The sequence below is a fragment of the Setaria viridis genome, chromosome 9 (genome assembly GCF_005286985.2).
Source record: "Setaria viridis chromosome 9, Setaria_viridis_v4.0, whole genome shotgun sequence".
Classification (NCBI taxonomy): domain Eukaryota; kingdom Viridiplantae; phylum Streptophyta; class Magnoliopsida; order Poales; family Poaceae; genus Setaria; species Setaria viridis.
Genome location: NC_048271.2, coordinates 15,629,482 through 15,655,375, shown reverse-complemented (window position 1 = coordinate 15,655,375; position 25,894 = coordinate 15,629,482). Strand labels below are relative to the sequence as shown.

Genomic DNA, 25,894 nt, shown 5'->3' with positions numbered 1-25,894 from the left:
GACTAAGGGTACACTGGACATTTTCGATGCCCGGGGCCCGCTTGTAAGAGCTCTCAAACGGCCAAAACCGAACGGAATAGGGACGGAATGGCATGGAGGGACAAACCAAGATGCACTTGGGCATACAGGTGTCGACGAACTTTTTAGGGGTATGGAGGTTAGACCCAACTTTCATAATGGCACACAGGTAAAACCCTCCCATTCACAAGGGATAGAAAATGAAAAGGAAAATGAGTGAAATAGAGAAAAGAAGATGAAATCCTCCGAATCAGAAGAATTCGCACGCTCGATGTTATATTTCAAAAGGCTCGCGAATTGAGGGCTATAAACAGTGAGGATTTCGAATTCGATGTCAAATATCTAAATTTCTCGTTTTCGGGGTGGATGTGGATTGGCTTTTGGCTCCATGCCTCCATCAGTGAGCCGGAAGCATTCTGCACGCTAGGCCCCACGAACGGCGGCGCCAGGCTCGCGGAGAAGAAGAGAAGTGCAAGGAACGCAAGTTTCTGATAGCACTTAACAAGTCGACGGTTAACATTCCGATTCTCAGGTACAATCAGAGGTTTGTTTCCATGGCACAAGTAGCATTATAACTGTGGCTGTGAGTCAGTGAGTGCTCAATTGCCCATTCATGCTATAACTCCAAAAGTTGCGTGCATCAGTTCAGGGATATGAATTACCCACTACTGAAATTTGAGTTGTCAGCAACCGAATGGGCACAAATGGCCATCAGAACCCTTTCGTACAGACTGCAGACATTAACCATGCAGAACTGCACACATTTCCATCAGCTGCTCGTGTCACTTTCAGTCAGTTATCCAGATAAATTTGGGTGCCTTTTGAAGCAACTGGCTCATGCTAGTTAGGAGCTGTTCTGAACGATACCTGACCATATCAGGGGGACTGATCTTGCTGCACCACCAGTGTATTCTGTAAGTAAGGGTAAAAGAACAGTGAGGTCAAGCATTGTCGGTTCTTAATGGCGGCATTGCCATAGAAACAGTGCACTGATGACTCCCAACCAAAGGCCACAGCATTACAATGTTGGATGAAGATGAGAAATTGGTTTACTAGAACAACATTCTGAACAAGCGTCCTAACTAGCTTGTAAATTCAGCAACAGTTAAACTAAAATATCTTTTGTTCGAAAAGCTTGACCACAAAAGCAGCAGACGTGTTAGTTTGAAGATGGCATTACTCAGAAGCCCACGTTTTGTACAGCATGACAAGAGTTTGCAGGCTCTCTACTGTCATGCTGCAAACTTCTCTAATGGATGTGTTGTTGAAAAAACAAAGGCCAAAGAGGGCTGAGGGTTTGAAAGTCACAAAGAAAAATACATGAGAGAGGTCTTACAAGATAAATTCAAGTGTTCGTGACAAAGGAAAAGACATAAAACTAAGGTTGATATTCATGCTATAGATAAAAGGCTAATTTTTATCCACCAGTTTTTCTTTTCAGAAATTGAAAATTTTACTTCATCATAGCTTATTACTCCCTCTGTTTTTCTTTATATGACGTTCCGACGAAATTTTTTGCCTGCTTCCAGTGCAAATGTTTGGTCGGGAACGTCAATTAATTACGAACGGAGGTAGTATAATTTTAACCATGCCAATAATTACCAGTGTCAAAATATTGTCAAAAACCTAAGATTTGGCCTTTTCCTTCCTTTTAGCAAATTGAATTTATTTTCATGCATCGAAATAGAAAATGGCTTTAGAATACAACAGTATATATTATGTATGCATATAAACAAATGTTTTGATGCAGTTCCATAAAAACTTGGAACTAAATTTCACTAGGTAACTGTTCATTTTTGCATTTTCATGGTTTTACCCCTAGCTTGGCCCCAATTTCAGTTGTGTACGAGCTAACACACCTGAGCATCAACAAAATAGTATTTTGAAGTACTGCAATACACTATACCTAATATGTACACCTGACGAGAAAATAATTATTAAAGAAACTCACAGCAGCCTCTACTCAAGTTCAGCACCATATGAAAGAATGTAACAATACGCAATTACGGAATACCTTTATTGGCTTTCTTTGCTTCAGTTTCACCTTCACATCAACTCCATTATCAATTATTGCACGCAACACAACCTCAACTTTTCCTTCAATCCTATCCCCTTTCCTTGGTGTATACACTGCATTATGAATATCATCTTCTATCGCACGCTTTGCTAGCAATGCGCCAACAGCCGCACAGGCCTTGATACTCTTACCCTTCCTTGAACCCAGATCAAACTTCATGTCCTTTGATATGGAGTGCGCAACGGCCACCACCCTGCTGGTCACTCGGTGCACGAAGCAAGCACGCACTGACCCCTTGGTGACATGTATATCAAGGCAGAAAGGCTTGTGGTATGGATCAGTCATCTGGTTGAACGTTGGCACCCGTTCCCGCTTCACCTCAACCGCATCGTCCTCCAGTGCTGCACGCTTTGGCTTCAGCTTTGGAACACTGGAAGAAACAGACATGACAGGCTCCGCATTCTTGCATTCCTTTGGATTCTTGGCGTTGGCTTTGTCCCTATTCCTTCTGCGGCGCAAGGTCACATTGTTCTCCTCATACTCCTTGGATCCCCGGTCCAGTTTATAGAACAGCTTCTTACGATGCCTCATGTCATCGATCTCATCGTCAAAATCCTGCACTTCTTCATCGTCATGCCGTTGGAGGTCATCCTGGTACTCGCTGCCCCGTGCGGCCTCCAAAGGGAAGCCGAATGATGTTGGCCAGAGATCGGAATCGACCACATCAATGTGGAAGCCGGACCCGAGAGGGTCGGAACTGGAGCGAGGCGAGCATTGGGGCAGCCGAACCTGCACAGGTGGAGACCGGCGCTGCGGCGGCGTGGCCGAGGCTTCGGACGGGAGGATGGAGAGGGCGCGGCAGAGGAAGAGGAACCCGGGGAGCTGAGGCAGACTAGGCGAGGGCGAGCACCGCCACCGCGCCTGGAGAAGCAGCTGCCGCAGGGGCATTTCCTCATACAACCTGCGCGCAAGCTGGTTGTGCCCAGAACAACTCGATTTTACTCACTCCCAAGTTCCAATCCTGCTGCTGTCTTCTCAACCATAGTGCATAGGCCTAGAAATCCGGTGGAAACCAAGGGTCGCGAGGAGAAAACTAACCCTCGGAATGAAACGCGGCGCCGATGTTCACCGGTGGAGCACCGGGATGGCCTGATGGGGAGCGGCCGGATAGGAGCGGCGAGCGGCGTGTCGCGGCGCGGCAGTGGTGTCTGAGCCGAGATCGTGCTGTGGGCCTTTTCCATTTAGAGCTGAGGTTTGTGGTGGGCCTTGTGTCGGCTCGTTCCGTCCGTAGTGGGCTGACATTTTACACGGGCTTAGATGGCCCGTTAAGCCCATTTGCCTCGTTCATCTAAAAAGAAAATCCTCCTCTTTCTCTCAAAAAAATCCTCCTTAATTGATCCATGATTCAATTCTCCATCTCGTGGAACTCAATCCAGTGCGCCGCCTCGGCGCCGAGCGCCGGCGGGCTCGTCTCGGCAAAATGGAGGGATCCTCGAAGCCGATTATGAAGGACGACGACATTGGTGCCCCGGCGCTCCCGACGGAGGTCCTCACGGAGATCTTCGCGAGGCTGTCGTCGAAGTCGGTGGGAAGATTCCGATGCATCTCCCATGCGTGGTGCGACACGCTCACGTCTCCCTACTTCGTCGAACTCCACTACCGGCGAGCCAACCAGCCGGCCCACCCTAGGCTGCTGCTCACACCGGTGGGGGCCTCCTACGACGGCCACCTCTACTCCTGGCGGCCCGGCATGCAGTTCCGTCGAGAAGCTGATGCCAGACAAATTTCCGGACGGCGCAGCCGTTCCTCTCACCAAGCCCTGCCGTGGCCTTATCCTGATCCGCTGTGCCCACAAAGGCGGCTACTTTGTCTTCAACCCTTCTACGGGAGCGGTGTTGCCATTGAAGAGGATCTTCCGGAGTAAACCGTTTGAACCCCATGCGCCACCGTTATTCCTTAAAGTATCTTATGGCCTTGGTTACTGCACAGTGAGGAAGGAGCATAAAGTAGTGCGCTTGTTCTCCAACGCTGAAGGTGGAGATGGCATGACGCCCACAAGCTGCAACTACGAGGTGTTCGTCCTTGACAAACCTGCGTACTGGAGGCCTAGTGCTGCACAGCCTCCCTTGTGCTCCGCGATGGAGAAGGACCCGGCTGTTTTCATACATGGGCATCTGCACTTTATCTGCAGTGATGGCGGCGGCATCACCACCTTTAACATCAGCGATGAGACCTTTGGTTCGCTGTCGCCACCGTCAGGTTTTCGCTGTCGCCACCGTAAGGTTTTGAGAATGCGGCGTCAGTGCTGACAGAATTAGATGGGTGTTTGTGTATATGCTATGGAGAGCCAGAGGGTGAAGATCCTTATCATGTATGCGTGCTTCGAGATTACAATGAAGCCCGGTGGGAGACACTTTTTTGCATCGACCGGAGTGCTTGGCTGGAACCTGAGCGCATGCTGTTTAAGTCGCCTGGAGTGCCCCATTAAGCATGTGTTACTCGAATGGTGGACAAAAGATCATGTTTGCAACAGGTGCTTGTAAGGTGTTTTCATTAGACCCAGATGGGAGTGCCCCTCGGATTTTACTGAACCCAGATGAGACCATCATTGGCAGTTGAGAGGATGATAATCTCCCTGCACTAGGTCTATTTGAGGAGAATCTTCTTCCGATGGCCCAAACGATTGAAGAGATGGTTTTCTCTTCACCAACAACTAAAGCTTGGTCTGACATCCTCAAGTGGCTACCGGTGTGCTCTGTTTTGGAATTGAGCTTGGTCTGTAGGGAGTGGCATGCAATGATCATGACGGATCGCTTCATCCAGTCTCATGCTATTCATGCAAATCTGAATAAGAGCCCTCGGATCATGTTCATCATGGACCCCCGCTTTGGTTTGTATATGGATCTGGAGGAGTGTGCTGATGGATATGGACCACACTTGATTAGTGATCTTGTATGTTCCCAGCCTTGCCATGGCCTTAATGTGGGGAGTTGTGCTTCCTGGGATTTCATATGCAATCCTACCATAGGTTACTGTGAGCACATATCATTTGATGATAACAATGACACCTTTGCTGGCCGCATTGGATTGGGATTCGACTTGGAGATTAACAAACATGTCGTGGTGCATATTACCTACAAAGACAAGAATCTAGAAACAAGATATTATGAACTGCAGTGCAGAAGGTGATTTGTGAATGACAAGCAATGGAATTTAATAGACCCTCCTCCTAAGCCAGTAGCTGCCATTCCACCCACCTTCGTCAATGGCAAGATATACTGGATGGTAGAGCCCAATCTTGGGCCACTTTCTGGAACATTTGAGATCATGTCATTTGATGTCAAGTCAGATGCATTTGAAGTCCTGCAAGGTCAGCCATGCAGGCATGACTGTGTCCGTCTGACAATCCTCGAGCTTCAAGGTGCACTTTGTGTGGCCTGTTATGATGGGAGCATGAACTCAATTGATATATGGATGATGAAAGATCATGACATCTGGTTAATGGAGTATTATATAGAGCTCAGTGAATTTTCACCAGATTACTCGTCAGAAAATACTATACCATTGGCTGTTGATCCAAAGGATGGACGAATTTTGCTCCATGGAGGTTGGTCATTGGGCTACTATGATCCCAGTACGGCAACAATTGAAACCCTCTACACCGAGGATGTTCTGGAGCATGGCATCAAGTTTTGTCCTATTATCTGCCATGAAAGTTTAGTCAGCCCACTTGACCCATCCTAATCTGCAGTAGGTGTACTCCAACTTTGTAAGTATTTCTTAGCCTGTTCTTTTTGTGATGGATCTTAGACTTTTGCCCCCTTATGTTTTATTTTAAGGAATTTTTAATCATCATTAATATAATCTTGCAACTTTAGATTGAATCTACAAGAAAATGTGTCCCACTGAGTGTTGTTGTGTATAGTATTATGGTCAGGAACATTGATCGTAGTTTTCTAAGCATCTATATATGTAAAGCACTTGCATGTTCGTATGTACACTCACAATGATTGCATGAAAACTCAACTTGTACACTCACAAATTACCTGCAGAACATAATATTGATAAGGTTTTTCATGAAATATATCAGTATGAAGAAACATTGAATATCTTCTGAGTTTGTATGAGCACAGGATACTCAAGTAATGCAAACAATTGATAATGATGTAACCTTTGTGATTGGCATTCTCGTAATCTAAACAGAACAAACAGAACAACTCTCAGTGATCTAAATCTGAACCTTTGGTAATGTTGAAAATAGTTGATTGAAAGACCTGAGGTTAGCAAAATGGTCACGACCCACAGATCTTTCTAGGAAGAGTTGAACTGAGGACTTCATGGTGACAAAGTTGAAATTGTTTTCTTTATGGTTACTCTAGTGTCATGTTTTACCTATTCTTTCTTCTTTGTATCTGACACTCAGTTACAATAGATGTGTCCTTTTGTTTGTCAGTTTGAAATTCAGGTTCACACAAACTTTAAGTAATAACTTCCTGCAATTCATGGAGCAATTTTATTTCACTAGCACTTAACAGTGGTTATCCTAGTTATACCTATTTCATGACATAGTGTTTTCTTCTTTACCAAATTATGATTTGCCAATGTCAATTTGTGTGGTGCAGAAAGGAAGGCTGAACTCTGGTGGCAACAGGCAATGCTACGGTAGGTTGTAGCTGATTCTACGTGGATGCCCCCTTGTGTGCACCATCAATTGTCAGTCTGTCTTGTGAACAAGCTTGAGTCTGAGAGTTTAGTGGGCTTGAATGTTCATCTTATTTAATGCGTGGTGTCAACCAAATTGTTCCCATCTTCAGTTCTTACTAGATTCAATGTCTCTGACTCTTAAGTCTTAAGAAAGTTACCGTGATTTTTACTGCTAGATTAGCATATCTGTAATCCTAAAAGTTCCATGACCGTCCGGAGAAAGAATGGAATTTGCCTTCATTTTCAATCCCCAAGTGCAAATGTGAGCTGTTTGTCTACGCTTAGGAAATACAGTGTCACTGGAGCGATTGCTGCCAAACAACTCAGAGCGCTAATTCTTTCCAGCGTGCGGCAGACGGATAATTTGGAATCAGTTTCACTATTTTGAGGATACATGTTAGAATCAATTTTTGCCTTCTCAACTACTCCCTCCGTTCTAAATTATAGGTCGTTTTGGTTTTTGATTCATAGATTTTGTTATGCACTTGATATACCCTATGTCTAGATGCATAATAATATCTATGCATCTAGAATAGCCAAAACGACCTATAATTTGAAACGGAGGGAGTACAAAGCGAGTGTGCACAGCCGGTAGAGACCAGAAATGTTTTTTTTCTCCTTTTTCTTTTGTGATGATGAACTAATAAATAAGTAAATAGAGATCAGAACATATGGGCTCGGCTTGGATGGGCTTAGTGGGCCAACCAAGGACAGACAGACGGTAAGGGCTAGTCCATGTAGGCCCGATCAAGTCACACACAATCCCCACTCCACCATACGAATTAGAATATAACAAATGAGGCAAGGTTCAAGCTCAATTGCAGCGGACACGTCAGTAAAAAATTTTTTACCCGTCAGATCAAAGATTTACGGTGCTCGTTATTGGCTGAGTCGCACGTCAGAGACCCTATGCTTCGGGTCTGCTGGTCCATGTGACAGCTCTCCATTTGCTTAGACAAGAAAATATCTAAGGAGGTGTTGGGATCCGTAGACTGTTCGGGTTATATCGGATGTTTGGTCGGAATGTGAGCGCACGCTACTGGATTCGCTCTAGATTGCCCCATTAGGCATATACTACTCAGATGGTGGACAAAAGATCATGTTCGGGACAGGTGCTTGCCAGGTGTTTGCAGTAGACGGAGATGGCAATGCCCCGCAGATTTTATTCACACCAGAGGAGACCATCATTGGCAAATGTGAGGATGACAATATCCCAGCACTAGGTTTGTATGAGAGTCTTGTTCCTCCGTAGGCCGCACAATTGAAGAGATGATTTGCTCATCACCAACAGCTGAAGCTTGGTTTGATATCCTCAAGTGGCTACCGGCATGCTCTGTTTTGGAGTTGAGCTTGGTCTGCCGGGAGTGGCGTGCAATGATCATGACAATTCACTTAGTCCAATCACATGTTATTCATGCAAACTTGAATAAGAGCCCTCGGATCATGTTCATCATGGATCCCCGCTTTGGTTCATATATGGATCTGGAGAGATTCACAGATGGATTTAGACCACACTTGATTTCCAATCTTGTATGTTCCCAGCATGTCCATGGCCTTAATGTGGGGAGCTGCGCTTTCTGGGACTTCATATGCAATCCTGCCATAGGGTACTGTAAGCACATATCATTTGACGATAATGATGGCACCTTCTTTGCTGGCCGCATTGTGTTGGGATTCAACTCGGAGATTGAGAAGCATGTTGTGGTGCGTATTACCTACAAAGAGAAGAACCTGGAAACAAGGTATTATGAGCTGCAATGCAAAATGCGATATGCGAATCACGAGCAATGGCATCCACTAGACCCTCCTGCTAGACCAGTAGCTAGCACGCCACCCACATTCGTCGATGGCAAGATCTATTGGATGGTAGAGCCAAATCTTGGACCAGTTTCTACAACATGTGAAATTGTGGCATTTGATGTTCAGACACAGGAATTTGAAGTCATGCAAGGTCCACCATGCAGCCATGACACTGGGAATATGACCATCGTCCAGCTTCAGGATGCACTTTGTGTGGCTTGTTCAGATCAAAGTGCGAACACACTTGATGTATGGATGATGAAAGATTGTGGCCCTTGGTTAATGGAGTATCATATAGAGCTTGAGAAGTTCTTGCCAGATTACTTGTTGGAGAATTCTATACCATTGGCTGTTGATCCAGAGGATGGACGGATTTTGCTTAATGCTGGTTGGTCATTGGGCTACTATGACCCCAAGACAGCAGAAATAGAAACAATCTACACTGAGAACATCCCAGAGCATGACATCAAGTTCTGTCCTATTGTCTGCCATGAAAGTTTGGTCTGGCCATTTAGCCCATCCTAATCTGGGGTAGGTACCCTCCTACTTTGTAATTACTCTTAGGCTGCTTTACTTTTGTTTCATTTGAATGAATTCACAATCATCAATGAGTTGTGCAACTTTTGTTGTATTCTTAAGAAAATACGACCAAGGATTTGTAGAAGTTTTATGGTATTATAGAATTGGAACCTTATTTCTAGTTTTCTAAGCATCTCTGTCACTCTACATAACTTTGACTTTCTTGGAAATGATAGCGTAAAAACTCAACTTCTGCATCCATGGATTATGGCAGAGGACAACATTGATTTTTGTATTGCATGGTATGAAGAAATAGAAGGGCGGACCTGGCGCAGTGGTAAAACTCTCCACTTGTGGCCCGGAGGTTCTGGGTTCGAACCAACCTCTTTGTACAATTTTAAAAGAATTTTGCAAGGGTAAAGCTGTTTAGGAATTCCTTTCCCCAGACCCCAACTTGTGTGGGAGCTTTCGCACTGGGTACGCCCTTTACGAAGAAATAAATGTTCAATGTTGGAGTTTGTTGAGCATTATTTACTCAAATACTGCAAATTCTTAGTTAAAATTTCATTAGTCTGGCAGTACGTCTGCAACATTTTATGCACGACAAATGCAAAAGAATACCACATGAAATTCTTAGAATCTGAATTAAACCTTTGATAGTGTTGAAAACAGTTGATTGAAGGACCGACCTTTGGATAGGAGTTGAGCCAAGGACTCCATTGGCAAAGTTGAAACTATCAATGACCTAATCAAGTTTAACCAATTATTTTCTTCTTTCAATCCTACTTTCATTTGTCTTATTTAGATTTGTCCTCCATTTATCTACGGATGAAGCCAGTTTTTATTTGTGCACATGCAAGTATAAATTCTATGGGTTCATGACATTTTTTCTTTAGATGTCAGTACTTATCAAAATAATTACTATTCCAGACTGCATTTGAATCCCTTTATTTCCAAATTCTAATTCACTGCATCCTGTTATTTGTATTCGCAGAAAGGGTTGACAAAGCACTGTTGGTGAAGCTATGTAGCTGAATCTACGCATGGGTGCCTCATATATCTCCTGATGATCCCATTTATCCTTGGTCCACCTTATGAGAAAACTTGTAATCCTAGCAACGCTAGTGGGTTTGAGTAATTTTCCTTTTGAATGCTTGGTGCCAATAAGATTTACTTTTAACTCGCGCTTATCAAAACTTCAATTCCTTTGGGCAATTGGGCTTCTATAATGTTTCCATGATTTGTACTGTGAAATTAGCACATAAATTAGTTCTAAAAGTTGCATGATGGTCTGAAGACTTTCAAGCATAAGGAAATGATGACCTGACTGCCAACATGTGGCTTGTTTGATGTTTCCCTGAAGTCCTTTCTGAGCCTTGATCTTGTAACCTCTCTAGTCCTGTTTTAATTTCGGAAGTAGCTACTTCTGCCTGAGAGTGTTGAGCGTCTGTATTGGTGGTTATTGGACAGTTCTTTGATTTGAAAAAATGGATCAACCGTAGTTCTATGTGATACATGCGTTGGTTGTTCAGAACTCATAATGCGGCGTCACATATGATTCTGTTCTAACAGCAAAAGCCAAGCATGAATATAAAATCCTTTTGCCAACCAAACACATGGAAGTTGGAGACCAATTCCTGTCCGCTGCCCCCCTTGGATTTGAGTTGGAGATGATCCACTGAAACACTTGGAAAACAACCTAAACCAATTCGTCCAGTGCCAATGCTTCAACATTATCAATGTTTGCATAACTCAAAATTGACCGTCTCAAACCCGTCAGGACTCAGGACACATAAGATGGGCCAGGCTTGTCCCGTTATCCGGCCCTAGTATTTATCTTATATGGGCCAGGTATGACTGGGCTGGGCCCATCAGGTACCTAACGGGGGTACCTTCTTGCTTGGCTACAGTAGCATGTATTTGGCATGCATGGTTGCTGGTGCTTGTGTAGCGTACGTATATAGAACGCCAGCCTATAAAAGGAACAGGACACTTCATCTATCTACTGCGCTCTCTCTCTCTCTCTCTCACACACACACGGTTAGGATGGATGGGCAAGGAGGCTCTGGTAAGAGAGGGGAGGAAAGGAGCGCAACCAAGTCGAGGAGGAGGAGTCTGAGGATGAAGATGACGAGGATGATGATGAGGAGGAGTAGTTCAGCAGCGACTTCTTTGCAGAGTACAATGCGCACCTAACGGAGGAAGAAAAGAAGCTCCCTGGTAATAAGATTTTACTTTGAGCCACTACTCCTATACATTTCTTACTTTTCAAATGTCGAACTGACATTATTGCTTCCCGCTTGTTCATGGAATTCTAGGGGTAACCATCAACGTCGCAGACATAGACGACGTATCTGATGAGGAAGATGGCAAAGGTGACTCTTCGAGCAGTGACGAGGAGAAGAGTCCGCGGCGAGAGCCACCGTCGGCTTCGAAGAAGGGCAAGAAAAAGAAGTAGTAGGAGCACCAAGCTCATTATTCTGTTAGCGATGTTACCAGGATCCTTTGTTCGCGTTGTTGATGACAGGCAAGCAGTTGCCCGGCCGCCCTGTGTAATGCTAGATCTTTTGTTGTTCGTTTCGTTCCTTTTCCTCTGTTGTTCGTTTCGTTTATTAGTTTCTCCGTTGGAGCGTTGTGTTGTCGTCCCTCTTAATGAAGCGTTTGTATATATGTTCTCTGTATCAATTAAGTGCGTGTTTGGTTTGGTGTTTCTGGATCGTACGTTATCGGCTCCTAGCGCTATCCGCTAATAACATTCCTTGACGTTTTGGTTGGCTCATCCCGTAATCAATCGCCCGTCGCGCGAGTCGACTCCTAGCTGCCTGTGCCAGCGGTAACCAAACCAAAGGTGCTAGCTAGCTAGTCATTACACCGTAACAGCTACCAGCCCTCTCCTAGCTGAAGCAAACACCACCTAAGAATCGACGACGACGAGTATAGTGTAGGTTAATCATACATGGGCTACCGATCGACATCCCACATGCTCACTATATATGAAAGGGATCAGAATCCCCTGGCGCGCTGCACGTTAGTACGATCTCTGGAGCCATGAAGCATGGGGCAACCCGTTTGGCTTGAAGATCCGTTCGATCGGTGAAAGGAACGATAACTTATTTGTGGCAGATCAGTTCGGCTGCAAGGAGGACAAGGAGCGTATCCTGGCCGGCTCTCCATGGGTGGTTGGGAAGCATGCAGTGATCTTGCGCGAATATGATGACAAACTGAAACCGTCTGAAATTCACTTTGATCGGATGGAGATCTGGGCACGTATCATTGACCTGCCGCTGGGTTGGATGAACCAGCAGCGGGGATTACGTGCCATGAGGCTCCTGGGAGATGTGGTGAAGATGGATGTGGACAGTGATGGGAAGGCTTGTGGCCCGTTCCTCAGGGCGCGAGTGGGCCATAGAGGTCGGGAAACCTATAAGGCGGGGCATCCTACTGAAGATGATGAAGAATGACCCTCCTGAATGGTTTGATGCCCAGTACGAGAAGCTACCATATTTTGGACGCTCATGTGGAGTAATGGGGCACATAGATGTGGAATGTGAGACGCCGGCACCGAAGAACGCGGAGGGGAAGCTGCCATATGATCTGAAACTTCGTGTTATAGGAGGAGCGCCAAGAACCGGACACCAGCATGATCCAGGCTTTGTGAGAAGATGCACAACATTCATTGTGGTAGGTCCGGAGGGGTCTGGAATAGACTTGGACCGCACCCAGTTGAAGGGCAGGTACTTGTGCTACTGAAGGCCAAGGCGGGTCGGCACTGCTTCAATTGCTTTGCCTTAGACCACCGCATCACGCAGTGCAGAGACCTACCAAGGTGCATTCTGTGCTCACGCTCCGGCCACAAGGAGAGATACTGCAAGACTAGCATGCCAACAGTCACGCAGTGGAAATGGAATGGGCCGGCGAGCTCGTGTGCATCAGGAGTTGCGCGGAAGGAGATGTCAAGGAAGAAGGAGATGGATTTATTTGAGTTTGTCCTGGGAGCGTTGGAGAACCGCCAGCAACGGGTGGTGGCTTGCGCGGCGCGTTCCCAAGACATCAGGGACATGGAGCGACAACACGAGCTGCATGTCCTTATGGGAGTGCAGATGGACGCAAGGGTGACGCTGGGAGCTGGTGATGTGCTACGGGATGTTCTACAACACCTACGCATCCTGGAGCACGCCTTGGACGTTCAGGCCATGGGCCCTGCAACCTTCATCCTGCACTTTGGCTCCCCAGAGCTGAGGAACACGGCACTGGCGTGGGGAGTGCTGCCGGTGGGGAACACCGACATCCGTCTGATGCCCTGGAGCAGGCGCGCCCGCGCCCTCGCGGGCTTCCTGCGCTTCAGGGTACGAGTCTGCCTGGAGGGAGTCCCCAATCATGCCTTCCAAACTGAGACGGTAAAACAGCTCTTCAATCCTCCCTCGTTCATTGATGAGATTGACTATGAAGTTGAGAGGGAAGTGGAGCGCTCGTGCTTCAATCTCTAGGTATGGATGGCTGATCCTAGCGAGCTGGCCAAGCAAGGAACATTGAAGCTTGAGGAGCCATACATGAGGGTTGGATCCTCTGGATTGCCTATTGTCCGCAATGAAGCTGCACGCACTCTGGACTATAATGTCCTCATCCACTTAGACCATGTCCTGGACTATGTTCCACTCCCCAACAGTCCCTCTCATGGTAGCTATGAAAGTGATATCAATGGGATCCCTGATGATGAGCTAGAGGAGTGGCCGGTGAAGCACCACTTCGTCTGGTACCCAGGTGTTCCGGACGGCGAAAGGTTGCCAGTGCAAGGTGGCCGCATTCCGGTGCACGCCCGCCTTGGGGGACGCCGGGACCGGTCGCCGCCAGGTGGGGGAGGAGCCAACAGTTTTGGTGGCCGGCCTTTCAGGAAGAGGCCTCCGGTGACATGGAGGGACATCCCGCACAACTATGGGGTAGGAGGGTATGGAGGTAGCTCATCCAGTGGCTATGGCGGCCGCCGGCACAACGCCGATGAACAACAGCCGGTTCACGTGCTGCTGCATACCCCACGGCATGGGCTGCGCGACATGTTTGAGGGGACAAAGACAGATTCAATTGGGCAGGAGGAATTGCTTGCTTTCTATGGTGCAGTAGACAGGTTCCTTGTTAATGAAAATCTGACACGGCAGCAACCAGCAGTGGACCCAATGAGAGAGGAGGTAGTTGTATAGTGTAGGCAGCAGGGTGACCAAAGAGTCCAGCAGACAGGACGCGTGAACTCGCCAAGGATGAACGAAGAAACTGTAAGAGGAGAGGTGGAGTGCCCCATCATCCATAGGGATAGTGTTGACTATCAGGGCATGGACCCGATGGTTACAAAAAAGGCAGGGCACACGGAGCAGGATTGTCTGAATTACAGTGGACTCTGTAACAGAGAGGCTGTTTTTGGACCAGCTACAGTGATCGGAATCAGACTCGCAATAGTGCAGACTGAATCGGTTCTTGGACTGGCTTCAGAGTGTCTTGCAATCCACCCACCAGAAGCATTTGAAATCCATCAGGCTGCTGACAGACAGGGTTCAGATGAAGACACAATACTGATGAGGGAGGAGGAGGACCTAGGTTCTAAGCAAAAGAATCAACAGAAGCATGGCAACATTGCAATTCAGAGGAGACTTAAATTCTCCAAGAAATTACTTAGCCCACTTCTGAAAGAACCAGCCTCGACAACTAACCCAAAACAAACAACTGAAGGGGAGCAGCTACAATACCCTGGTACACCGACATCAAGGAAAAGCGCCAAAATTGCAAGCAAGGGCAACTCGACGATGACAATGGAAGAATAGGCAACTGCCTTGCTCATGAGGAAGAGTGGGTTTTTGCAAGAAAAGAAGACGCCGGACCCAACGGCAGGTGCAAACTTCAAAGCTCAGTTTGTTACACCACTGGAGAAGCATGTCGTGGGAGAATTCAGGGAGACTTTTGGGCTGGGTGATGGACATGGTGCTGATGTGCTGGGGCCCTATCCATTGATGCTGAAGCATAGAAGTGTGTGGTCCGGGGGGAGTGTATGGTCTGGGTAGTAACTATGTGTGTTTGTTTAGTATTAGTAATGATTGTTGCAAATGTAAGATTGTCCCAGTGTATGTGTACCCTATTCATCCTTGAGGGTTGGGGGTGTGTATGTGGGTTTGTGTGTGTTCATCTGTAAGAGTGTTTCCCTTAGCATAGAGTCCTGGGGGGTGTCTGTGTGTCCCTTTCCTCACTGTGTTCAGAGAAGGGGTTTCGAGCCTAGTTGTTATCTAAGGTCAGGGAAGGTTGGCAGTGTCTGTGCTACTCTGGTTACAACATGAATAGCCAAAAATGCTTGGTACTGAATTGGAATGTGAGGTCTAAATAACCCAGCAAGGAGAAGAGTGGTCAGAGACCTAGTACCTCAGTGCACAATTGCAAGTATTCAGGAAACAAAGATGGTGACCATTGATGTGTAGATAGTCAATGAGACTCTAGGTCAGCAATTTACTCAGAATTTGGTTTTCCTACCAGCACAACAAACTCATGGAGGTGCATTGCTAGCAGTCCACCAAGACTACTACAAGATCACACAATCATCAATTGGGAATTGCATGGTTTTTGCTAAAATTGAAGCAACAACCTCCAGAACTGAATGGTGGATTATAGTGGTATATGGGCCTCAAGGAGATGCTGAAAAACTGATGTTCCTACAAGAGCTTAGACAAATCAAGCAAACAATCTCTGACAATTGGCTGATCATTGGTGATTTCAACATGATTCTGTCGGCTGAGGATAAGAGCAACAACAACTTAAACAGAAGGCTGATGGGTGCTTTTGGAACTGAAGGAACTCCAGTTGAGAGGGAGAAAGTATAACTGGTCCAATTATGTCACTCAGACAAGAATTGACAGGGCTTTTTGCACTATTGAATGGGACTTAATGCTGCCCAATTGTGCCTTACAAGCAGCATCCTCATTTGTTTCTGACCATTGCCCCCATTGCTTATTGTTGGAAGTGCTACAGGGAGATGCTACAGAGGGCTTAGATTTGAAAGTTTTTGGCCAAGATTGCAGGGGTACCTTGACGTTGTGAAGGAGTCTTGGGAATGGAAAATGCAGTTACACAATCCTTTTCTTAGGCTTCACATAAAATTGGAAAGAACAGGAAACAATCTCAAGAAATGGGCTAGATCTAAAATTGGAAGAAATAGACTCCTATTGTGTGCTGCTAAGCAACTAGTGGACATACTTGACATTGTCCAGGACTACAGGCTGCTAAGTAATATGGAGGTGCAATTAAAAAGAGACCTAAAAGAAGAATCTTAGGAATGACAGCCATTGAGAAATTAAGAGCCAAACAACAATCAAGATTAACACACATCAAAGCTTAAGAAACCCAATCCAAACTGTTCCATGTGTAAATCAATGGCAGAAGAAGGAAGAACTACATACAGTACCTAGAAACTGAAGGGAGAAGCATACACCTAAGGAAAAAAGAAGAGCATATCTTCCAGCACTTCAGCAAACAGTTTGGTCAGCCACAACAGAGATTTCACACATTGGACTGAAACATAATACAACTGCCTATATTGCAGCAACAAAACAAACTAGAAGAGGACTTTACTGAAGAAGAGGTCTGGGAGGTTATTTCTGAGATGGCTTCTGAAAAAGCTCCTGGACCTTATGGGTACGTAGGAGCCTTTTTCAAGATAGCCTGGGCCATTATCAAACAGGATATCATGGCTGCAATAAATTTTTTCTATCAACAACATGGACAACATGTTGACCAACTGAATAAAGCCCACATGGTTCTAATTCCAAAAAGTCCTGATGCAAAGAATTTGAGCAGCTACAGCCCAATTAGCTTGACACATAGTGTTGCAAAGATTATCTCAAAGCTATTGGCTAACAGACTATCCCCTCATTTGGGTGATTTAGTCTCCAGAACACAAAGTGCTTTCATCAAGTGCAAAAGCATACAATATAACTTCATTTTCACCCAAAACCTAGTTCAGTCAATGCACCATGCAAAGAGAGCCACCTTATTTTTGAAGCTAGACATAAAGAAAGCATTTGATAGTGTCGGGTGGGACTATCTCATGAAGGTGTTGCAACGATGGGTTTTGGGCCAAGATGGAGAGGTTGGGTATCAACATTGTTGTCCACTGCATCCACATCAGTGCTACTGAATGGCTCAAGAGGGACATGGTTCAAGTATAGAACGGGGCTGCCAAAACAAGGAGATCCTCTAAGCCCATTGCTGTTCATACTAGCCATGGAGCCACTCCAGAAAATGTTTAGTATTGCTGCAAGTGAAGGAATGCTCTCACAAATTCAGAATAGGGCAGTCAGAGCAAGAATGAGCATGTACACTGATGATGTAGCCATTTTCCTAAACCCAAATAGTGATGAGGTAAAGGTGGTCAGTGAGATCTTAGAGGAATTTGGTTTGGCATCTGGGCTGGTCACTAATAGGAACAAAAGCGCAATGTATCCAATACATTGTGATAGCCTCAATTTAGAGGAAATCCTGGAAAGCTTTCAGTGTCAGTAAAATCTTTCCCTTGCACCTATCTAGGACTGCCACTACACACTAAAGCTCCGCGAAGGATTGATGTTCAACCTCTCATTGACAAAGTTGCAGCAAGACTGCCAACATGGAAATGCTAGCTAATGAACAAGGCAGGGAGGCTGATGCTTGTCAATTCTATTCTATCAGCAATACCAGTCTATTTCCTATCTGTGTTTGAACTGAAAAAGTGGGCAATAAAGAAACTAGACAAGATCAGAAGAAACTTTCTCTTGGAAGGGGAAACTGAGGCTAATGGGGGGGCACTATGTTATCAAATGGGCCAATGTACTCAGACCAAAGAAGACTGGAGGATTAGGTACTCTTGATTTGAAAAGATTTAGCAGGACACTAAGGTTGAGGTGGCTGTGGTACCAATGGAAAGACCCTGACTGTCCTTGGGTGGGCACTGAAGCTCCTGCCAATGACTTGGATCATCAGTTGTTCAGAGCCATCACAATCGTGAATATGGGAAATGGTCACAAGACTGAATTCTGGAACTCATCATGGCTGAATGGCAAGGTCCCAAGAGACCTTGCACCCAATCTATATAAGTTGGCTTGGAGAAAACAAAGAAAATTATATGAGAAAGTTGCTGATCATAATTGGACAAGGGGTTTATGGAGGATGACCACTGTGAATGAAATGTCTGAATTTGTTACTCTCTGGGATCTCATTCAAGGAATCAATTCACAAATACTCCGGATGATATCTTGTAGAGATGGACATCTAATGGAGATTACAGTGCTAAGTTAGCCTAAGCAATACAGTTCAAAGGATCCTATTGCACTTTTGAGTCTCAAGCAGTTTGGAAGGCTTTTGTGGAAGGGAAACACAGATTTTTCACCTAGCTACTGCTATAGAGCAAAATTCTTACTGCTGACGGATGGATAGCAAGGAATTGGCCATGTAACCCATTGTGTGCTCTTTGCCAAGGGGCGGCTGAATCGGCCGAGCACCTTTGCATCCAATGCCCATATGCATCGCAGGTCTGGCAACTTATCCATTCCTGGATGAACAACTTCGTACCTCTACAACTGATCGTTGGTCTTCGAGAGTGGTGGCGAATGTCAATGTAGATGGTGACCAAGGAAAAAAGGAGAGTAGTAGCTGCTGTACTGATCTACTCATGTTGGAACCTGTGGAAGGAAAGAAATCGACGCGTCTTTGAGGGAATTCAGGCCATGCCTCAGAGGGTGTTCGGTATGATAAAGGAGGAAATTGCCATGCGTCAGAGAGCATGTGGAGCACCGATCTTTGCTTAGAGCACTGATAGCACTATTGTTTAACTAGAGAAGAGAGTTTCAGCACAATTATTTAATATCACATATGTAACTCTGGCCATTTCTTTCCCTCTTAAATGATATGGCAGTGCTCCTACTGTTTTAAGTTTCCAAAAAAAAACTTTGAGTCAAGGCCTAGAGTAAAAAAGGAATAGCACAGCGACCTTGTGACCATTCCCACACTACAACAAAACACAGTGGTAGCCACGCTTGGATTGCTATGCTATTGAAAGCGTATCTATATTTTGTATGCTCCCGTCATTAGACATGGTTGTAAACACGCTTTAGTAAAGCGCTTCAAAACTTGCAACTCAGATACGATTTCAAAGTGCTGTTGACACGTTTTGATAAAAGCGCTTCTATGATTATTATCTAGATACGTTGTTGGATGGTATTGACACGTCTCAAGAAAGTGTGGCATACAGGTATCAGGGTAGAAGCGCTTCTAGATACGTTGATTGAACGCTCCTCGTCAAGAAATTAAAGTGGCATGCTAAAAAAATAAATTAAAGTGGATTCGAAAATGTTTAAAACACGGAAACGTCAGGATAGGGGCGTATCCTGTATCGGATACCACTAGTAGAGAATTGGCTTTCCATACGCCCCCTTTTGTCCCAGTTTAAAGTTGGCCCGGGATAAAAGGTTCACCAACCGGGACTAAAACTCGGTCACTGGTGGGGGGCTCACCAACCGGGACCTTTTATCCCGGTTGCAAAGGCTAGTGGGAAAAAAAGACTCTGAGAGGCATTTTATCCCGGTTTGAAACACCAACCGGGATAAAAGACCCCCCTTTTATCCCGGTTGGTAACACCAACCGAGATAAAAGGGTCAAGAGCCTTTTATCCCGGTTTGTAATACCAATCGGGATAAAAGGGGGTCATTTATCCCGGTTGGTGTTTCAAACCGGGATAAAAGGGTCCCCCACGAGTTAATACAAAAAGGATAGTATCCCCTACATAGTCAGATGTGGTGTGTAGGTGGGATGGCAAGAAAGCTACGCGCGAGGCTGGAGGTTGTGGGTTCAAATCTCACGAACCGCGCACGCGCATATTTCACGTGAAAAATCGCGTGACTTGTGGCCGTGGGTGACCCCTTTTATCCCGGATAAAAGCCCAATTCTCTACTAGTGTACGTATCCGATACGAATACGGCCCGGATACGTATTCGTGCCGTATCCACGTATCCCAGTTTTTTTGGGCCGAAAACTAGTGATTGGACACGTTTCCGCAGGTAGATACGGCCCAGCCGGCCCAATAGCACTAGCACAACTTGGCCTACTCCCGCTCCCAGGCGCAAGCCGCCTCCTCCCACGCGCAGCCTCCGCCTCCGCCTCACGCAGCACCTCCGTGGCTCCACCTCCCGCCGGCCGCAGGCTCCCTCGGTCCCTCCAGCCGGCCACAGTCCGCCTCCCGCCGACCGCAGGCTCCCTCCCCCCGGCCGCAGGCTGCCTCCGCCTCCGCCTCACGCAGCACCTCCGCGGCTCCACCTCCCGCCGGCCGCAGCTGCCGGCCGCAGGCTCCCTCGGTCCCTTCAGCCGGCCACAGTCCGCCTCCGGCCGGCCGCAGGCTCCCTCCCCCTGGCCGCAGGCTGCCTCCGCGGCTCCGCCCTCGCCCGGCGACAAGGAGCCCCTGCTCAGGTGAGTACTGATTAGCGACAAGGAGCCCCTGCTCACTGATTAGAACTGAGCCATTAGCCCATTACCCAATCCAATTTAGAACTTAGCCAATAGCCATTACCCCTTCCTGATTAGTGATTATTGATTAGAGTTTTTTTGATTTTGTCCAGTATGGCATCTCCAAATTTGAGTAGTGCAGGTAGTGCTAGTGCTACTGCTAGTGGTAGTGTGGGATCCAGAGATACAACTGATATTAAGAAATTGCCGTATCCGTGTATCCGTATCCGTGCTGCATACGTATCCGTATCCGTGCTGCATAGGTTTTTTTATTAAACTAACGAGTCTACTTTCGTAGTTCAGATCAGATCGTCCTTTAGTTAGGTTCATTAGTTTGTTGTTCCAGAATTTAGTGCGAGGGTGATATTCTTTTTCCACCGTCATACCACTGGAAGCCTGGAACAGTGAGGGGCTTTAAACAGGCCACATTGTTTCCTTCAAATTATTTTCCCTTGCCAGCATTTTATCTATATAGTTTATTCCCCACTTGATCCTCTGCTTGGAACAGAGGCAAGAAGAATAAATAACTTAGGGGGCAAAAGGACGCTACAGAGCTACAACACATTTTTTTTTAAAAAAAAGAACTACTGCTAAGTGCTAAGCCTAGAGTCATGTGCAGCTATCCCAACGACAGGTTTGTCAAGTCATTGCAATATGTACACTGTGCAGATTCAGTTTAATTTGCACATGCTCTGTGGATTTGAAGATGTGTCATAATATGAAAAATAATTCTACTAATTCTACTGCAAGTCTCTAGCAATACTGCCTGCCTGAATTGTTACCACTTTACAAATAGCCAATTGTTGTATAAGTGAGTTATAACTCTGTAGAATGTCTAAATCTTCTATTGCGATGTTTTTACCACGTGAGGTGTTCTTCTATGCAAATAGATGAGAAAAATAATCTATTGATTGGTGCAGTTCTTGTGTGCCAAAGGGCTATAAATTTGATGCAGATATAAGTTATAAAAATTTAACAAACAGTAAGAGCAGAGAGCTGCAGAGGGCATGTGGGTGGAAGTTATTGGTATTGATGTTTGGTTGGTTTGTATGCCACAGACCTAAAGGGCAATATTGCAGTACATGAAGTACATCTGGATGCTCAATTTTGACAAAGCTTCCTTTCTAAACAACTTATTGTCATATATGGAAGTAATTTGACAATTTCTTTTACCATCCTGTGCAGACTATGCAAATCTTGAACTCAGATGATCATGCTAATTAAGGAAGCAGAATCGCAATCCTGCTGACTATAGGCCTGATATCATTCATCAGGTAATGTAAATTTCTTGAAACTACTGCCTATGGATTAAAGCTGTCCCCTTTATGTCCTTTATGTTTGATCAGCAAGTCCTTGCTTCAAAGTAAGTGTAAATCAGACAAATCTTCTGTATGAAATCATTAAGCACTTCGTTGCTTTGTTGCCTTATCTATTCCCATTTTCCATTTGATCATCCCTATGTCCTGTCTTTGGGGGGATTTACTACAATTTGGAACTTCTTAGCATCTGATTAATTTGTCTGAGTGGGTTTGTGTCAATTTTTGGTTCAACTAGCAATCAGGTTGTTTTAATTGTTTTTTATGCATAATTTTTGCAGAATGTAGCAAGTAGATTCTTCCTCCTGCTCCTTCACCAATTATACAAGCATGTCAGTGATTGTGTTTTGTAGTGCTATTAGTGGTAGAAGAACCAGAAATATGAAAGTGGCTAAGATAATATCTTAAGTATTGTTTATGTTTTTTAGTGTGATTGATAATTGAGTTAAGTTCATTTCAACTATATTTATTTTTACATACTTAGAAACTAAATTCTACAAATTTCTTAACTATTTAGTTATATCATTACATATCATCATAGGTGATGGATCGAAGTTGGATGAGTAAACCAAGACGTGACCCTGCTTACAAAGATGGAGTTGACCAATTCCTATCTTTTGCTTTTTGTGACCTTCCACATGATAGCAAAATACCATGCCCTTGCAATAATTGTGAAAACAGAGTAACCCAAAATCGTGATGAAGTTGAGACACACCTGAAATGTGATGGTATTCTTTAGGGTTATACAATATGGAATCACCATGGAGAGGAGTATGACCCACCATCATTTGCATTTGCTCATGTTCCAAATAATGATGCAAGCATGCCTACTTTGGGTGTCTCAAGGACTGCTACGGTAGAAAATCGCCATGGAATATTAGATGACATGCAAGGAATGCTACAGGCTGTATTTCTTGCTCCAGCAAGCTATGAATCATTGCCAAGTATGTCTGAAGCTGAACTAGATGATATTCAGTCTAGTTTTACAGATATGGAACATAATGTGGCAGAGGATAGAAATATGGAACATAATATGACAGAGGATGTGAGTCCTGCTGAAGATAATACTATGAGGATAGAACATGATATGTACACAAGATTCTTTAAGGATGCACACACAAGGTTGTACCCTGGTTGTGAGACATTTACCAAGTTGTCATTTTTAGTCCACTTATATCACCAGAAGTGTTTACATGGTTGGACTCAAGAATCCTTCACATCGCTGCTTGGTCTGCTATCTAAGGCACTTCCACCTGAGGCAAATCTACCTAAGACATATTATGAAGCAAAAAAAATCATCCGTGCTTTTGGTTGCAGCCGCTGTAGCAGCGGCTTGCTGCTGCATCCTAGCCGTTCCCTAGGCGCAGTGTCCGAGCCGATAAAAAATTCAGATGGGAACGCCACCCTCGTCCGTATCCATCCATCTACGGCTTCCTGTTATCCTTATCCATTCCTTTCTCATCTGAACTCTAGCTAGAGTCTTCTTTCCCCTTCTGTTTCCCTTCCAATTAATCTCCAGCAAGAACCGCAGCGGCGTGGGGGCAAATGGGCGATGCGCGATGAGCTCGACCACCGCAACAAGATGAGATCGACGGTGGAGACGCTGGCGCGCGGCGAGCTCGTGCCATCGTCTTGCTCCTCATCGAAGGAGTCTGTTCTTCTCGAGACGTCAAAGGCGTTGCTGACTGTGGAGCAAGATAGCAACGGCGCTATGGCCTGGTGATATTGTTTCTCCATATTGATTTTTAATTTTAGCCCGCCTCATTTTTACGTTTGCCGCCTCCTTTTTATCATCAGTTATCTTCCCATTTTTGTTTTTTTCACTTGCCGCCTCTTTTTTCTTTTGCTCCCGCTTTTTATTTGGAGTGCACAAGGACCCAATATAATTCCTCACACATCCGGCGCCCCTCCACCTCTCCTCCAACCCCCACCTCCCAACTCGTGCGCTCTCTTCAGCTGTATCTTCTCCATGCGCAGGTGATCTCAAGTTTCATCTCCTCCTCCTCTCTTCTCGTGTTAAAAATCAATCTAGGGTTGCGGATCAGACTCCCAATGTCCTATCAAGGTTTGTAGAATGCAGCGTGTAGGAGGGATTTTGGGGAAGTCGTGGAGGCGATGGAGATCCCCTCAACCCACATCCGCGCGATTCCCACCTCCGCCTGGATGTGATAGTTTTTTGTTTAACTAACGAGTCTGCTCAAGTAGTTCAGATCAGATCGTCCTTTAGTTAGGTTCATTAGTTTGTTGTTCTAGAATTTAGTGCGAGGGTGATATTCTTTTTCCACCATCATACAGCTGGAAGCCTGAAACAGTGAGGGGATTTAAACAAGTCACATTGTTTCCTTAAAATTATTTTCCCTTGCCAGCATTTTATCTATATAGTTTATTCCCCCGATCCTCTTCTAGTGCCATGTTTTTACCATGTGAGGTGTTCTTCTATGCAAATAGATGAGAAAAACAATCTATTGATTGCTCCAGTTCTTTACAGTGCTTTTATGGTATACAATTTCGACTATCACTGATCCACTACTCATTCGCTATTGTTTTCCTTTACCAAAGAAATTATGGCAAGAAGGCCTCGACGACTTCAAAACTTGAACCTTGACGTTCAGGATGCAGCACCTGTGCAAGGGAATAATGCAGGCAATGAGCAGGTCAATGAGGACAGTTTACAGGGACCTCCAGAGATTGATAATGTTTTACCTGGGTTGCCCAAGCAACCTGCAAGGCCAATCAAGATGATCTGTAATTTCAACATATTTTGTCACAAACATATACCTTTTCATAATGATTTGGATTTAACGATCGTACAATATGTTTCACATGTTAGGGCCAAATGGAGAGGTGCGACAAATTCTAGGGGATTTCAGAGTTTCAGATTTGTTGCAGTCACGTGGAGGAAAGGTAATTGTGGGGACGGATGAAAATGGTGTTCCAAATGAAAGATCAGCTTCTATTTTTGGTCAGTACCTTGGAGATCTAGCAATGAAACCAAGCTTTGCGCCATTGCACATTGAAAGATGGGACAGTAAACTATTTCGTGGCTATAAGCAGAGCATAATTACAGATGTTGAGGTAAATTCCTGTTGACATTGTGATTTTCATGTTTGATACAGGTCTAAGTGCTAACAATAAGTTATTTTTGTTGAAGGACAAATTTGTTTATCCTGCTGAAACAATACAGCTTACAAGGGACTGGGTCCTACGAACTGTTAACAGTAGATGGCGATCATTCAAATCTAAGTTGAAGAAACAGTATTTCAATCCTCAAGAAAGATCCCTGGATGCAATCATGAAAGATACGCCAGAAAATGTCAATGAACATCAATGGAGTGCTCTTGTTGGAATATGGTGTGAAGAAAAGCACAAGGTCGGCCTCATTATCTGTAATAAATGCCATTTGGAATAATATAGTAACCATGAAAAATTCAGAAGGAAATTCAAAAGAAAAAGAAAGAAAAATGGCAAAAGGATCAAATTCGGCAAAAATTTGACCGAAATTTGAAATTCAAATTTGAAATTCAGAAAAATTTGACAATATGTGGAATACAAGTATGAGAGTATTTGGAATTGAGAAATCAAAAACTTGGAGTTAAATTGGTGCCAAATATTACAAAGCATCAGAAAAAGGAGAAGAAAAGAAAAATTGCCGTTTACTGTTCCTCGTCCGACAATAGGGTTCAGTGAAAACAGCTCCAGAGTTCATTTTCAAAATTCATTTCTGAAGAATTCTTCCAACAAGTGCACTAGAATAGCTACATTGTATTGAAGTATGGATCTTGGACTACAATAATCATGAGTTGTTGGCCAGGAACAGTAAAGGGAAGGAAGTCAAACTCGAGCTCAAAGTCAGCACAAAATCACAAAGTTAATTGAAACTCTGAATTTTCACTAAGTCTGAATGGCAGCAAAGCATCGACTTGGAGCTCAAATTCAGAGCAATTTAAATCAAAAGATATACTTGTTCATGAGCAAAATGGAACATTAGGACATAGTAGAGTATGTCTGAGGTGAAGTT

General features: G+C 44.9%; 1 protein-coding gene across 1 annotated transcript; it reads right to left on the bottom strand.

Moving 5' to 3' along the window:
* Positions 1–488: 488 nt before the first annotated feature.
* On the bottom strand, positions 489–3,257 carry LOC117836123 (uncharacterized). The gene is made up of 2 exons (XM_034715498.2): positions 2,033–3,257; positions 489–930 (listed from the first exon to the last, which is right to left on the bottom strand). The coding sequence occupies exons 1-2, from the start codon at positions 2,981–2,983 to the stop codon at positions 895–897; spliced, it is 987 nt and encodes a 328-aa protein (XP_034571389.1). The 5' UTR covers positions 2,984–3,257; the 3' UTR covers positions 489–894.
* Between the last annotated feature and the right edge of the window lie 22,637 nt (positions 3,258–25,894).